Source organism: Mytilus edulis, chromosome 2 (assembly GCF_963676685.1).
Source record: "Mytilus edulis chromosome 2, xbMytEdul2.2, whole genome shotgun sequence".
NCBI classification, from domain to species: Eukaryota; Metazoa; Mollusca; class Bivalvia; order Mytilida; family Mytilidae; genus Mytilus; species Mytilus edulis.
The window spans coordinates 81,109,409-81,125,913 of NC_092345.1; the positions used below are offsets into that span (position 1 = coordinate 81,109,409).

At 31.7% G+C, this 16,505-nt stretch overlaps 1 protein-coding gene across 1 annotated transcript in view; it reads right to left on the reverse strand.

Annotated features, from left to right (window-relative positions):
• Positions 1–235: 235 nt before the first annotated feature.
• The window catches only part of LOC139513100 (protein lev-9-like), a 55,209-nt gene continuing 38,939 nt past the window's right edge, over positions 236–16,505 (reverse strand). Inside the window, exons 6-13 of the mRNA XM_071301276.1 lie at positions 12,731–12,919; positions 10,535–10,708; positions 9,136–9,309; positions 7,850–7,934; positions 3,555–3,646; positions 3,256–3,441; positions 1,904–2,089; positions 236–865 (exon numbers count right to left, since the gene is read on the reverse strand). Coding sequence (XP_071157377.1) covers positions 570–865; positions 1,904–2,089; positions 3,256–3,441; positions 3,555–3,646; positions 7,850–7,934; positions 9,136–9,309; positions 10,535–10,708; positions 12,731–12,919 — 1,382 coding nt within the window. The 3' untranslated portion in view covers positions 236–569. The remainder of the gene's footprint in view (positions 866–1,903; positions 2,090–3,255; positions 3,442–3,554; positions 3,647–7,849; positions 7,935–9,135; positions 9,310–10,534; positions 10,709–12,730; positions 12,920–16,505) is intronic.

Sequence of the window (16,505 nt, forward strand, 5' to 3'; positions counted from 1 at the left end):
TAAAATTGTGAAAACAAGTGTCTGCATCAAATATATCAAAGCTTTTCAAGCAAGTTTCTCGATTTGAATACCACAAAGGATTCTATTGTTTCTAGGTTGTTGAATATTTGTTTTGATAATTACCATAAACATAGAGTACAATAGGTTTTAAGTAAAAACAGCGGTTAGATCTCAATTACGCCATGCTGTCTGACGAACATCATATTTGGAAAAGTAAAACGTTTTGAAATTGGAATAATTGCAAAATTTCATCTTTATGTTTAAAGTGGTCACATGACGTCTCAAAATATGCTTACAAAGTATTCAAGATGAAGTTTCCCTTTCATACGAGACACATTTATACCAAACACACGAACATCAATTAAACATTTCGATTAAAATTCTGAGAAAAAGAATAATCAAATTTAAACGTGACAGTTAAAACAATATTTTGACAACACTGTAGAAAGTTTAAGGCCTTTAAATTGTTACATTTAGCTAAACAACACATAAATCGTTCGGGCAAGTGTTTGTGTAGATATGCCTTTGTCTGCTTCGCTATAGGGAATTCAATTGCTAATTGCAGCTTTTCAAGGAATCTCACTATTTTTTTCCTCTTCTGCCATCCAAAGTTTTGGAAACTCTGGATGATTTTGTTCTTCACATTTTGTTCCAGGGTTGTCAATACTTGGGCTCCATGTTCCATTTACACATGTTGCGCCACTCGGACCTTTTCTGATAAAACCTGGGTCACAGATAAAAAGAAGTCTTGTTCCATGTCTAATGGTTGTTATGTACTTTTGAAATTGAAACTTGCCATTGTTGACTCTTTTGTAAATTATTCCATTTTCTAGTGGTGCTTCAACCGCTGGATTTGGACAATAAACTAAAATATATGAAGGAAAGTGTATTAACACGCAATTTTTAGTGTCGTCTTTTACGAAATAACTGACATTGTTTTGTTCTTGAGAGAGTTGGCGATGGTGACAGATTTTTTTAAAACTTGTTCAACCTCCATTTTTTTAAATTGTCCTGTTTCAAGTCAGGAATATGGAAATTATTTTCTACGTTTTTATGTATGTTGGTGTTTGTTTTTGTTGAAGTTCAGTGTTTCTGTTGTAACAGTGTTTTCCTGATTTGATTTTCCTAAATCGAATGCTATTGAACAGCGGTATACTACTGTTGTATGTAATTACATGTAAAAAGTAAAATCACAAAAATACTGAACTTAGAGGAAGATCAATTGGGAAAGTCCATAATCACATGGCAAAATCAAATAACAAAATAAGTGAACGAATGTAAGGTCGTAATTATAAGCATAAATTGCCTAAACGTTTTTATTTTAAAAGGTGTTTTTCTATCTTGACACGTATTTGGGACATGAACTCTTTTCGAAAACAGTATTTTGTAATATCATCTACATTGTGAAATTTGACGAACAATAAGTATATGGCTTATGGTAGTTGTCATGAAGATTCCCATTACGGTGTGTTAATTCTATTGAACGTATTCTTTTCTGGTGTTTTACTTTGATACATTATTATATCATATATTATATCATACATGTATATATATTTTATATTGATTTTGCCTTGTGGTTGTGGACTTTCCGAATTGATTTTCCTCTGAGTTCAGTATTTTTGTGATTTTACTTTTCGCTATTATAATTATTGAATAATCTTCTTTACATTAATTAAGTCTCTTCTTGCATTTCCATACAATATATTTAAGTGATTTTTGTTTTCGACGACGATGTCTAAGCGCGCTTTTGGTTAAAATTTTCATGGAATGTTCCCACAAAAATATTAAAATATGATCATAAATGGCAAATATATTTTAATTTTATTTGCATGCATAAAATAGTTATCAAAAGTACCAGAATTATAAAAGATTTATTTTATCGCCACATAGTTTTAATACTCACATTCTTTGCATTTAGGAGTTCCACCACTCCAACTTCCGTAAAGACAAATAAGATAGGGCGAGTGGTCCGTAATTCCAAGTATTTGAAAGCCATTCCTACATATGTATTTAGCCCTGTGAGTATGCTTCAATCCTTCAAATATCCTCAATCCATTATCAATGTGGGGCGGTGGACCTTTACATGCAGCTGAAATGAGCACAGATAATAAACAGTCATGAGTAAAAGTAATGTGACTCCGAGTGACTTAGGAAAGAACCGTTAACTTCTATTAATGTTTAGTAATGTTTTACCGTTATAATCTATAAATGACAAAAGTTTGAAGGTATCATCGAACGAAACTCTTTAGATATATTGAATTCTTAACGATATAATTTAAATAACATCTTAGATTCTCATGCACAACACCATTGGTGCTAGAAGCGTAGAGAACGGTTACCAATATGCTATTTTATTTATCCAGAAGTTTAGAATATTTTAACAAAAGTTAAATAACAATTGACATTTAGTTAATTGTCTCGGTTCTACTAGTAAATAGAAATCGATGTAAAAAATATTACAATCATTTACTGTTCATCCTCTGTTTTATGTGTGCCGTCCTTTAGACATTATTATGCAGTAAAACTAACTATTTGAGAAAGGTAATACAATAAGAAAGAAGTAGAGAAACTGAAATTGATGATTATATCTCATCTCCCTAGGAGGGAATATACTGTTTTACTTAGTTATCAAAGGTACAAGGATTATAATTTAGTACGCCAGACAAGCGTTTTGTCTACAAAAGGCTAATCAGTGACGCTCTTATTAAAATAGTTATAAAGCCAAACTAGTACAAAGTTGAAGAGCATTAATGATCTAAAATGCAAAAAATTTACCCCTGTCTTTCGTGATCTACGAATTAGATCTTCCTTTAATGCGTCATGAATACAATGTAATGCGTGTTAAGATTCAACTCTCATCAACGTCTTGTTTATCGAATACTTAACCATAGATATATTTAGTTATATCAACTTTTGTCCAAAGAGAACTAAAAAGAAGAGTTTCCTGAAATTTGCTATGAGGCTTCTAGTTTATATGCTATAGTTGAATTTTTCGTCTAAATGCTTCACATTCATCTTTTTAGGGCATACTGATAATGTCTTACATGGATGAATTTTTCGTCACATTATTGAGGATCTACAAATCAAAAGATCTCTTCAGTTTGATATCAACATTTATGTGAACATAGATTACCGTTGGATGGTTGTTTACATGCATTGCTATTCAACGTTTACTTATCGAATACGTTAAACAAGAGAATCATTAGTAAGCAGTAGCTCGCAGTTGATCCACTTTTTTATCAGTTGGTATCTTACCAGGTGTGCATTTAGGTTGAGAAGTCCACGTCCCGTTGTTACATCGCACTGGTCTAGTGTCATCAGGAACTAATCCTGATTTACACTGATAATTTAAAACAGTCCCATGACGGGCCCAAACACCCTCTCGTTTGTCCGGTTGTCCATTCAAAGTTGCATCTGGTATACTAGGAATAAGACACTGTCCTGAAAAAGATTTCATGATTTACTAGTTATCTGAGGTGTTTCTAGTTTCTAATATGAACACGTTGAATTATTCACAAGTAGATAACATATTTATATAATAATCTTAAAAATACCTAGGCATAGAGGTGGAGGATGGGACCAGGTTCCGTTTTCTAGACATGTTGACTTAAATGATGAACCATCAAAATTCGTCCTAACGTCACAGCTGTAAAGAAATAATAAGAAAATTGAAACATATTAATCTATAGCATATTACTGAAGAAGACACGTGAAATAGTAGTTAACTGAAAGATATTCATATATATATTTAGAAAGAGTTGAGCAGTTATAGACATGTTTAACACCACTGCTGTTTATATATACCTTACTAGTATAGAGTCTGTAATTCTGTCGTTGCTGTTTGACATATTCAAATCTTTTAGTAGAAAATAATGCCGTTTGAATTGTTTCACATTTTATCATGCCTTTTTATAACTGACTATACAATATGGGTTTTTCTCTTTGTTGAAGGCCGTATGGTGACCTATACTTGCTAAATAGTATTATTGTATGTGATTAATTTGGACTCTGCTGGATAGTCTTAATGATCACACCACATCTTACATTTATAATGGATTAGCTCATATTGAAAAAGGAGAATGAACTATTTTTTGGCCATCTGTTTAGGATAAGATCAATTTTATAAAATTTAAGAATGTTTTGGTTTGCTGTTGTTTTTTTTTATCCAATAATGTTTAGTATAGGTACATTGCATTGTTTTGTTTGTATTTGCTGTTATTTCAAAGTAACAAATTTGTATTATTTTCATATATTTGGTTTATGGGGAAAAGAAAAAAATATACATAGTTTCGAATGTAGAAGGTCATTTCAAAATATTTTCTTTTGAAAATTAATCGCAAGATATTTGAAATGGGATAATGAAAACCTACATTGTCTTGTAAATGATACAGAGACATGTGGTAATATTGATTTATTAATTAGGAAGTTTGAGCATTTACTAGGTATATAAAATAATGTTATTTCTATCAAATAAAATGCATACAAATAAAATCTATTAGCAAAGACCCATCGAAACAACATTTGATACAAAAATTTAACAATATTTTTAGATATTTGGATGATATATTGGCTCTCAATAATGACGACTCCAGTAAGTGTACTAAACAAATATATCCTGTTGAACTTACTTTAAATAAAGCTAATACTAACAATGACCACTGCCCTTTCCTTGATCTTGATATCTATATCATTAACGGGAAGCTTAATACAAAAATTTACGATACAAGAGATGATTTTTCATTTCCTATCGTTAATTATCAATTTTTAGCTGGTGACGTTCCCTTGTCACCATCTTATGGTGTTCATATATCTCAACTTGTACGATTCGCTTGTGTATGTAACAACGTATTAGATTTTAGCGAGGGAAATTTATTTATTACTGAAAAATTATTACACCAGGGTTTTCGATATCACAAACTAGTCAAAACATTTACTAAATTTTATCATCGGTATAAGGAAATAATTCGTAAATATAACTCAACATGCAGACATCTTATACGTTCAGGTATTTCACATCAAATCTTTTATGGTAATATTCTTTACAAAGCACAAAAATGTCAGTATTCACCTCAAAAGCTTACAAAACATTTAAACAGACTTATTAAGAAGGGATATAGTTACGATACTGTTGTCAGGTCATTAAAGATTGTACAATTTGCTTCAATATTGATTCACTTATAGGGTCTTTGCATCAGAACTAAACACATTTATTTAAAAAAAAAACAGTTGTTGGCATGACACGGGTTATGTTCTTCTCATATATTTTATGATAGTACTCATATATTTTATGATAGTATGATACTAAACCCCTAACGGGAAGGACTGTGCCTGATATCCATATGATGTAGACATAATCTTTCAATCAGTTTAATTGAGATCTGGAGCTGACATGTCAGTTAACTGCTAGTAGTCTGTTGTTATTTATGTATTATTGTCATTTTATTTATTTTCTTTTGTTACATCTTCTAACATCGGATTCGGAATTCTCTTTAATTGAATTTTAATGTGCGTATTGTTATGCGTTTCCTTTTCTACACTGGCTAGAGGTATAGGGGGAGGGTTGATTTCTCATAAACATGTTTAACCCCGCCGCAATTTTGCGCCTGTCCCAAATCAGGAGCCTCTGGCCTTTGTTAGTCTTGTATGATTTTTAATTTTAGTTTCTTGAGTATAATTCGGAGTTTAGTATGACGTCCATTTTCACTGTACTAGTATACATATTTTTTAAGGGGCCAGCTGAAGGACGCCTCCGGGTGCGAGAGTTTCTCGCTATATTGAAGACTCATTGGTGGCCTTCGACTGTTGTCTACTCTATGGTCGGGTTGTTGTCGCTTTGACAAATTCCCCATTTCCTTTCTCAATTTTATCTGTTTTCTTTTGACGTTATACTTTTTTTCTTCCTTATCATGTGATTTTCACTTGACATTATTCCCAATATTAAGTAACCAAAAGCAACCATTATCACACTGCATTTAAGGATATACTACCTTCATGTGGAGAGGGATTCACCTACCTTTTGGAGCACCTGAGATTACCACGTGTTTTTGGTTGAGTATGTTGCTCAGTCTTTAATTGAATGTGTTGTGTTTTATTTATCTTTAATTGTCTTTTCGGTGATATATGTATTTCAGTAGGTCACATTGGAGTAAATTAGGACGGGATTGTGATAACGACTATTGGAAAATATCCGTTGTCATTAGTGAAATAGATATTCCATTTGGTTCAATCTCAAAGGCTCCAGAAGTGTCAACACATCCTGTTTCACTACTGACACTCGCCGTGTTGCTCATGTAAGTAAAACATTGTCATAGTTCTAATTCGATTGGTTAATATTATCAAAGAAAAAAGGACGGGATTACGGAATCGACAATAAGAACATATATGTCGTCATCTGTGAAACAGATAACTCATAACGGTCAAACAAATCATGAGTGAGTTTGTAAGATTTTCAAAGATGATTTCAACGTTATCATTTGGAACCTTGGTTCAATGGCTTCCGTGTAAGCAGCAACCCACTTTTATGGAATCCTGATTGGAAATATAAGTTCTGGAGTATTGTCTGAACTCGGAGATATATATATACTCCATATGCAGGTGCGACTGGAATGTTGCTATATAAAAATTTAAAGTTGAGAAGCTTAAAATCATCTCTTCTGTCGTATTTCTAACTTCTTAACCAAACCCCATTGTCAATTGATAGATGTTAGCCAAGACTCATACGTAACTTTTTCTGTTATATTCTTTAATTCAGGTGAGATGGGATGTATACAAACTCATCATAGATACCGGGACTAAATTTAGTATATACGCCAGACGCGCGTTTCGTCTACAAAAGACTCATCAGTGACGCTCGAATCCAAAAAAGTTAAAAAGGCCAAATAAAGTACGAAGTTGAAGAGCATTAAGGACCAAAATTCCTAAATGTTTTGCCAAATACAGCTAAGGTAATTTATGCCTGAGGTAGAAAAGCCTTAGTTTTTCAACAAATTCAAAAATTTGTAAACAGTAAATTTATAAATATTACCATATCATGCGTTTCCCATAATCAACAAACTTTGAAATATATTTAGTGAGAGCTCATCATCTATATATTACGAAAATTTAAACCAACAATGAGTATACTGCATATTTAGCTATGTTTTATTTTTTTGATAACAAAATCACTGTAAGTACCGATTAACAAAATATTCAAAGATTTTATTACAGTGTAAATTTTTTTTAGATATGAATTTTGTGTGATTTAAATATGCTGTTACAAAATTTTTGATATAATTTATAATTAATGAATGTATCTTCCTCATGCAATAGCTCTGATCTTTTGCCCAGTTTTTGGCTATATTTTTTTTGTTCTTTCTGGTTTATAGCTCTTCATTCTCTTAATAAGCTTTAGATTTTCAAATATTTTAACCTCGTGTATCACTTCAGGGACATTGATTGTCGAAATGCGTTGTTGAATTCATCAATAAAATGAAATTTAGACAGATCTTAGCCATAAACTGTAATTCATAAAAATACAAAACATTTCTGTTTTTAAAATGAGCGCATTGGTAGCTATACGAGTACTTATAGCCTGTCGATAAACTTAACTGCCGAAACGTGCATACATGTTGTGAGGGTGAAAATAAAGCACTTTAATCATATTATGATAGCTGCAATTTCTCGAAGAAATTGCAACCTTCATTTAGACCCATATTCAATCGAAACAATTCAGAGCAAGCATAAAATATTCACATTTTGCAATACCAGTGTTTTTGTTTTGCACTTTAAATTGAGGTCAATTTGCTACTACAATTCTCATATAAATTTGCTCAGTTTGTTTTAAGTCCTACGTGATCAAATAAAAAATTACCTGTAGAAAATAACTGATCCAACGGAAGTTTTCTGACCTAAAAGATATCCGTTGTAAAAGGGTTTTGGCCATCCACAGTTGACTTCTGTTACAAAGTAAAATAAATTTTAAATAAGTTAAGAAATATATAAAACCAATCTAAAATGCTTATTTATGTTTATACCGATGAAAAACTTTAAAAAACCAAAGTTTCACCGTTTGTATAATATCAGTTAGCCTATATTCACAGTATTCTTGACTTTATTTACACCTATTAATCGATGCCAAATTTCGTCCCCAAGAGTATCACAAGCACAATAGGCATCACTTCTGTGTTGGCAAGACTAATCAATATTATGTTTTATTTTTTTGTTGCACTTCGGTGTTTCTGTTGTTTCGTTGTTTTCCTCTTATAGTTGATGTGTTTCCCTCGGTTTTAGTTTGTAGCCCGAATTTGTTTTCTCTCTCGGTCGATTGGTGGATTTGAACAGAGGTATACTACTGTTGCCTTTATTTAAGGTCAATAAATAAACTGTTTTCAAAACTTTGAATTTGTCGAATGCTAATGAGTTTCCAATGATAGCCAACCATAGCTGTATTTGTCAAAATATTTCGGCATATTTTATCCTCAGTGCTCTCTAACTTCATACTTTATTTAGCTTTAATAATAAAAAAAATTGATTCGACCGTTATTGATGAGTCTTTATGAAATATTTTTTAATCAGCATGCTTGTTGATAAGTGAATTCCCCGGATAATATTTTTAACTAGATACCATAAGGATCATGTCAGTAGATTGTACGACAACGGACTACGACCGCGGACGCAAAGTGACGAGAAAAGCTCACATGGCTTGTAAACCAGATGTGATAAAAAGTACTGTGACCCCATTTTTCCAAGAATTTTTCATATAACTTTTAAGAGCTATCGTTCCATAGTTCTGTTATCTAGTTTCTTTTTTATTTACATGGTTATGCTTTTTGTTTGTATAATCCTTAAAAAATTGCCAATTATTCGCAATATGTAATTTGATAAAAGAATTGGTGACCTATTCTTCAAATAAAGTTTTTTTTGGGGAAAAGGCACAATATAAACTACAGTTTGTTAAAGACTGTAACATTTTTGTTCATATCCCTTTACTTCCTAAAGATTTAGATTTTAGTAAGATATTGATTTAAGATCATTTAAGTTACATAGTGTAGATGAATGGATAATTTATCTACCATTGTCTAGTTTTAATTTGTATAAGCGAGATTTACTTAATATTCACATATGATTTATGAAATACTGTAAAATGAATAACATTACCTGAACATGTAACATCATCTCCACTCCACTGTCCGTTTTCTTGACATCGTCTTTCTACTGATCCCACGTGTTTGAAACCTTTCATACATTCAAAGCTTAAAACTGTACCATAAGCATTTCCGGATCCAATAATAGTACCATAGCGAGGTAAGTTAAGATGTGGACATTCAACGGCTGGAACATATAATGGGTTATTAAGTAAGTGCAAAAATTTACAACATTCTTTTCATGTTTTGTTCGTATACATACGGTTAGCTGGAAGAAACTTTTTTGCTACAAAACGTATATTAAATGTAAAAAAATAAATTCCAATTATGTTCAGCAATGTTTATAATAAAACCAATCAACGCTTTTTTAAATACTGCCAAGCAAATGCTATTAAAATAACATTTTCATTTCAACTTAGATTCTTACCTTATTTCTACATCGTTTCATTCAGACGATGGACTTTGTCCAATAACGAGCATCAATCAATTTAAATAAGTATATTTTCAAAAGTCTTAAAATAATGACATTCATTAACCCTTGTGTACATAATAAAAAGTTTCATATTCATAGAATTTATTCAGTGTGATATAATATTTATAAACGCATACACACGTTAGGGTTAACAAAATGATTTTCTGAATTAAGTTCAAACAAATCAGCGAAATGCATATGTGGCGGCCTGGTTAGATCATAGTATCATAAAATTAGACCTTACACACAGGAATAATCCTCTGAACTGTTAAGTTTTTCCCCTGTTTTGACATTCTTGATTGAGTCACAATTCGTACAAATAGAAAAAGACTCTTACTCGATTGAGAAAATCTTTTGAACTTTATGACCTCGGTGCATTTCAACATCCTATTTTATATGACTGTTTTGATTCGAGCATCACTGATCGGTCTTTTGTATACGACACGCGTCTGGCGTACAAATTTATAAGCCTGATGAGTTTCGTTCACCACTACTGAGTCGATGCCACTGCTGGTAGAGGTATCACTAGTCAGGTGGTCAGCAATCTGTGTTGTCATAAATTATCATTGATATTGTCATATTAAAAAAATAAGTGTTTTGGAAGTTGTTGTTTGTTATGTGACAATTTCTTGTGAAAAACTTCATTCTGCTCTTCAATATTTATTTACCTTACCTTTTGAAACTCATTTAAACTGTGTTGAGATCACTATGATAAATTGTGCCAAAATGCAAGCTCAGAGATACATGTTTGTTTGTTTGTTGCTGACAAGTTTTGATTATAAGTAAATTTTATGGCAAAGTGATTTAAGTGAGGAAAACATTTTGGATCCTACTGAATTGCAGATACATTTTTTGTACACGTCAGCAATACCAAAAGTTGCTTGCATTATATTAGGACGCAATACGTTTTTTTATAAACTTGACCATTAACCGTACTTACGAATACACTCAGGCACTAAACCTGCCCATGTCTCATCAGCTTCGCATGTTAATATCATATCACCATGAAGTTTATACCCTTGTTTACAGTTATATTTAACTTGATTTTGGTATTCAAACATATGCCCTTCTCTCCATCCATCTTTTATATCAACAGGGAAACCACAATTTACAGCTACAATTATAATATATAACCACACTTTAACATAAACAAATCAAAACTACTAATTTTCTTATAATCTCCATTGTATACCACACCACTACGAAATTTATAGATTGCATTATTACAAAACAAATATTCATTGATATCAGTTATAAGCAAAAGGCTCGAGACTCTTATCGACAGAGGTCTTATAGTATACTGTATATGATTTGAAAAATGTTATGTCGTGTTCTTTTAAAAAAAATATTTTAGGAGCTGTTTAGATCAAACTATTTTCCTCATTAAGTTGCACGGGTGTATTCCTCCATCTTGGATTTTTAAGTAGCACATACCAATTGGTTTAGATCTTTTAAAATGAAATATGCAAAACTGTAGAGTTATTCATGTGCAAGACTTTTGATATAAATATAGAAAAACAATGTGTTTTAACATAATTACGGCTGTAATTTTCAGGAGAAAAAAAAGCATATTTGTGTTTTATTTTTTTCGACTTTGCAACATAAGGGGAGATAACTCATTTAGTAGGGGAGATAATTCAGATAAAATTATTCTATAATAGAAAGTGTTGTGAATTTTCCTGTAATAAAAGTTTGGTGACCCTATTTTTTTCATTTTCTTATCTGAAAGCATGTTATAAGAGCTATCCTCTCCTGTTGGATGGTGTAGTTTATTTTTTATAACACAAAATTGGATTTTCCATGCATAATCTATACAAAATGTTTTGACAATTTTGTACAATCTGTAGAGTGAGAAAAAAAAGTCCGATTACCCATACTTTTTATTATATTTTTGAAAAAAAACAGGGTAAATACTTCATTTTGACAAATTATTAAAAAAATCAATGGATTTCAATTAAGACGCCATAGCCACCTTAAGTTATATCTAAATTTGCACTTAATACACGTCTATCAGCACCAACACATCAGTCTAAAACCTTTGAATTGAAAAAGAATGCTCCAAGTATAGATAATTGTTTATGCCATCATTTTTAGAGACAGATTAGAATAAATATTGTGTTTGTTTCTGGATGGTATCCTTGTATGATGTATAATCTTACATCATTATTTAATATTGGGACAAGTTTTTTCATCCCTATGAGTTTACTTTTTTGTACAGTAAAATTATTCAATAAATGATTGATTTTTCCAACGCAAAATTTTAACTTCACATTTAATGAATTCCATACATGACAATAGCTATTGGATATATTCAACGGAACAGTACAATTTGCAACATACAAAAGGAGAAGTAAACACAAACTGGTGCTGGACACAGGTTTGATTGATTTCCTTGGCAATAATGGCAGTGTCTGGATTGGTTTACGTTAAATGACAATGCTACGATAAAGTTTAAAACATTACAACAATGTTAACTAATAAAACGCAAGGACGAAAAAAATCGTTAACAAGTAATGTCATGCAAAAAATAGAATAAGTTGCTAATTGAACAGTGATATCGTGTTCATAAATAATAATTAAAAGATATATGACCGCTGCATCAATTGGGATACTGTTTTGTTTATTCCGAAAAGACAGATATTGAAATAATTAAGGCCTCATCCATCATTCAGAATAGATAAATGTCGTATCATACTGCTCACAATTGTACTTCAATTCATTCATAACTGAAATATCTTCAAAGCTAATTCTAGACCAACCACAATTATTAAATTACTCAATTGAAACCGAAAGATTGATTAACGCCAACCCGATAACTGCGACTGAATACAATTGCTACACATGGATAAGCAGTGTTTCATCTTTAAAATATCAAAAATATAGTTTATTTTAAAGTCTATCCGATGGAAAAGATCTGAAATGGTGGCCTTTCTCAAAACAAAACCGAAGACTGATCCAAGTATTGTTAACGGTTGAAATACCTTTGCTTAGGTAACTCCTTGTCGTTAACTACTTTTTTTAATTTGTATATTGCCAAACTCACATGTATTTCATTCATTTTTAAATTATGTTTGTAAATTGGTTACTTTAAATGAGACATTTGTATTAAACGAAAAAGTGCATAGGTGTTACTTACGACCGCAGGCAAATTGACTCAGTCCAACCCATTCACCATCCCCATTACACATCGCACGTGGATGTCCATCATTTTGTCTGTACCCTTTAATACACTCGTATGTCACTTGTCGCCCGGCTGGGTACAAACTAGATTCGTCATAGCCATCATGTACTGCATTCACTATTTTTGGGGGTTCCTGGCAAGTGACTAAAACAAAAATCTTGCATTATACTTGAATTTCCATGGAATTACAAAAATGAAAGCACATCTCTTCTTTCTTTTTGAAACAACGCTATAAAATAGAAATTTAAAAGATACGGTTATTTCGATTAGTTTGTTGTATACGCTAACAATATTGCCGTCTAATTTTAGTCCAAAATGTCACGATGTTGTTCATTTTTTAAATACATCACCACAGCAGAATAAATGGACACATATACACACAAGAAGAAAATTATATTCTGTTTTTTAACATTTTATAGGAGTGGACAGTAATTTATTTTTTAGTAATTGGATGAACTGGTACTTTGACCACTTACGGCATTATACGAAAGATTAAGAAAAAAGCTTTTTCTTATATATGTTGTGTACACATTTTTTGGGGTACTAGTCATCAGTGTTTTATAAACCATTTAACACAAAATAATGCAAGCACACAGCCTTTTGTTTCGAATATTTCTTATATATTTCCATGACTACATGAAACAATCTAATACTGACCATTGATTTCAAAAACATTATAAAAAAACAAAAAGATCGTGTATGGGTATGATTTTGGTTAAAGAAGAAAGAAAAATAAAATTCGAATTTAAACAATTCAAGTGTCATTATTTCCAGTTTGAGGACAAGAAGAATAGCACCAGATGTTATGTTGGAGTATATAAACTTGAACTAAGGACATTAAACTGATACATTTTAGAAGATTAACGTTTATTCCTTGGTACAAGGTATGTGTAAAAACTTATAACTTGTACAAAAACCCTATACAAATTATAATTTGTAAAAATTTACATCTTGTACAAGTTAGCCTTTTGTATTTTTGACTTTGTACAAAAAAAATGCGTGTACAAATCATAATAAGACTAAAATTTAAATTCACTTGTACAATAATTCATAGCATGCAGTTTATTATACTAAAAAAAGCATTGACACACACTGAAGAATTTTTAATCAATGACCACACAATAAATCTTATTTACAAAATACGAAAAATAGTTTTAATAGAATTATGGCACCTAAGATATTTCGAGGATCAGTTGGGGGCACAATCACACTGACGAATGGGTATAAGGACATTATTCCAAAGCAAGTACTGATTATTTTCGTTTCGTTTTCCTGATTAGACATTTGGCCTTGACTTCTTGGCCAGACAGCACACGTTTGATGTCATGTATGATTTGTTTTTCAACATCAGTATCATCCTGATTGTCACTCGGTCTTATATACCTTAAAATATTGGAACTTTGAAGAAATACACTCATCATATATATCAGGTTTAGTTTTCATTTTCGCTTTATCAGTCTGATCAGATCTTTTAATAATTATTAAAGGTACCAGGATTATAATTTGATAATTATTAAAAAGCAAAGACAAGAACTAAGTTGATGAGCATTGAGGACCGAAAAATCCAAAAAGTTGTGCAAATACGGCTTAGGTTATCTATGCCTGAGATAAAAGTTTCTAAGTATTTCTAATAATTCATACTTTTTCAAACAGTTCATTTATAAAAATGACCATATGATTGATATTCATTGTCAACACCGAAGTGTGGACTACTGGGCTGGTGATACTATCGGGGACGAAACGTCCATCGGCAGTGGCATCGCAACAGGAGTGAAAATAGTTATCACCTGTACCAGGCCTATAATTTGATATGCCAGGAGTGCGTTTCATCTACACAAGACTCACCAGTGACACTCAGATAAAAATAATTAGAAATCCAAAAACATGTAAAATGTTGAAGAGCATTCAGTGGAAGATATTAGCAGGCAAAATCGAGGGAATTGTGCAAATGATGATACAAGCATGAAAATTACCACAAAGCATCGTTATTATATACTTTTAAAGAAACAACTGCTGGCCATTAAAAAAAAACATTTTTTCAAAATGGCCACCGCCGTTTTCTAAAATGGCTGTTTTTTCAGTTTGAAAATACTAATTTTTTCTGGAAACTTTTCGTTTACCTTCTTTTGGTGAAAAACAGCTGTCAGGTTTGGTAGCTACCTTCTTTACATGTGAATAATTCACTATACATGAGTATTTGACACATACAGGGTTTGCGCATGCGCGAAAATGTAACAAAATTCATTAAAAAATATTTTAACTATTTACTATAAAATAAGTGATTTGGGATTTTCAATGATATTATGATTTGGTTTGATAACATTTTCCAAGGTTATGACACACATGATTTAACAATTTTGCGCATGCGCAAACTATTTATAGACATTATGAGTGATTTGTATGCACTACCAGGGCAAACTGGTATAAATCGTAGTTCATCTCATTTCTCTAAAAAGCAAGTAAGTGTAAAATCTATGATGCCACTGTTTAAAAACAAGCCAATTCAGTTGCAATGATCAGGTATTTGATAGATAAGACGGAAAATGTGGTTAAAACGAGACAAACATCAATAGTAACGGCAGATCAGCCACTTTTGGTAATGGATATTCAGTGGGAACTGCCTGATTTGTACAGAGAAGATAAGTTTAGCTCATGTGAGGTGGATTTCACATTGAAATGACTTGTTATAAAATTCTGGGTGATCTATTACGTGAAGGTAGATGGACACATGTGTCATGTATCCTCACTAAAACCATTATTGCAACACCTAGAAATGCATATTCTTGTATGTATGTTCAAATGTACCTAGGACTAGACACGCGCATCAGATAACTCTATGTGTTTTAGCTTGAAAGGTATAAATCGGCTTAAGAAAGCTAAACACAGAAATTATAATCATGTCATGACTCTGTGATGTTCAATGATTTGATAGACTGGCGTAAGAAAATATAGTCATCTCTACCACAGTTCAATTCCTGGCGTTCAATTATTAAATAAGAACTTCTTGTGAATTTGGTAGTATGCTTATTTCATTAATCAGATTTTGTACAAACAGTCCATATAAAGCATGATACGGTATTCATTTAGGTCTTGATTGTGTAACATATTCTCGATCGCGACCGACCTTCTCCGAGATATGGCTTCCCTTCTCTTAAGTCACCCACAGGTGGCAATTGATTTTGAAAATGACAATTTTACTGTACGTAAGACCAGAAAATATTTTTCAAATAAAACAATTGATCAGACAAAAACAGAATAATGCAATTGTAAAGGGCGATGTGTTGTCATAGGTTTAACCGAAGACCTCATTTAGACGTATTGATGGTAGCTAGACCAGAAGTCAGTAGACTTTCAGATAAATTTGCAAGATCTAGTGGTTTGAGGCATTCTATAATAGATGAACGACTTAATGAACACACAAGGGTTTCTTTAAAAAGAGCAATTAATTTGAAGATCGTTTGAAGCAAATACAAAACGAAGGAGAACCGGTTTCTTATAACCAGATTAAAAAGAACAACTCCTATTATGTCGGTAAAATAAAACTGTAAACGTTTTTGTAAAAAACAAAGCTAAAGCTCTTAGATATCTTTTCTATACTTTTATTTTTTGTGGCAGTGGACAAATTGATTTGGAATATTTCTTAATTCATAAAGACAAACTGCTCCTCCGTTTTTCAGTGGTATTAAATCGGTGCAAATGGATAAACTTGAAACATTTTGTAATTTGCAGA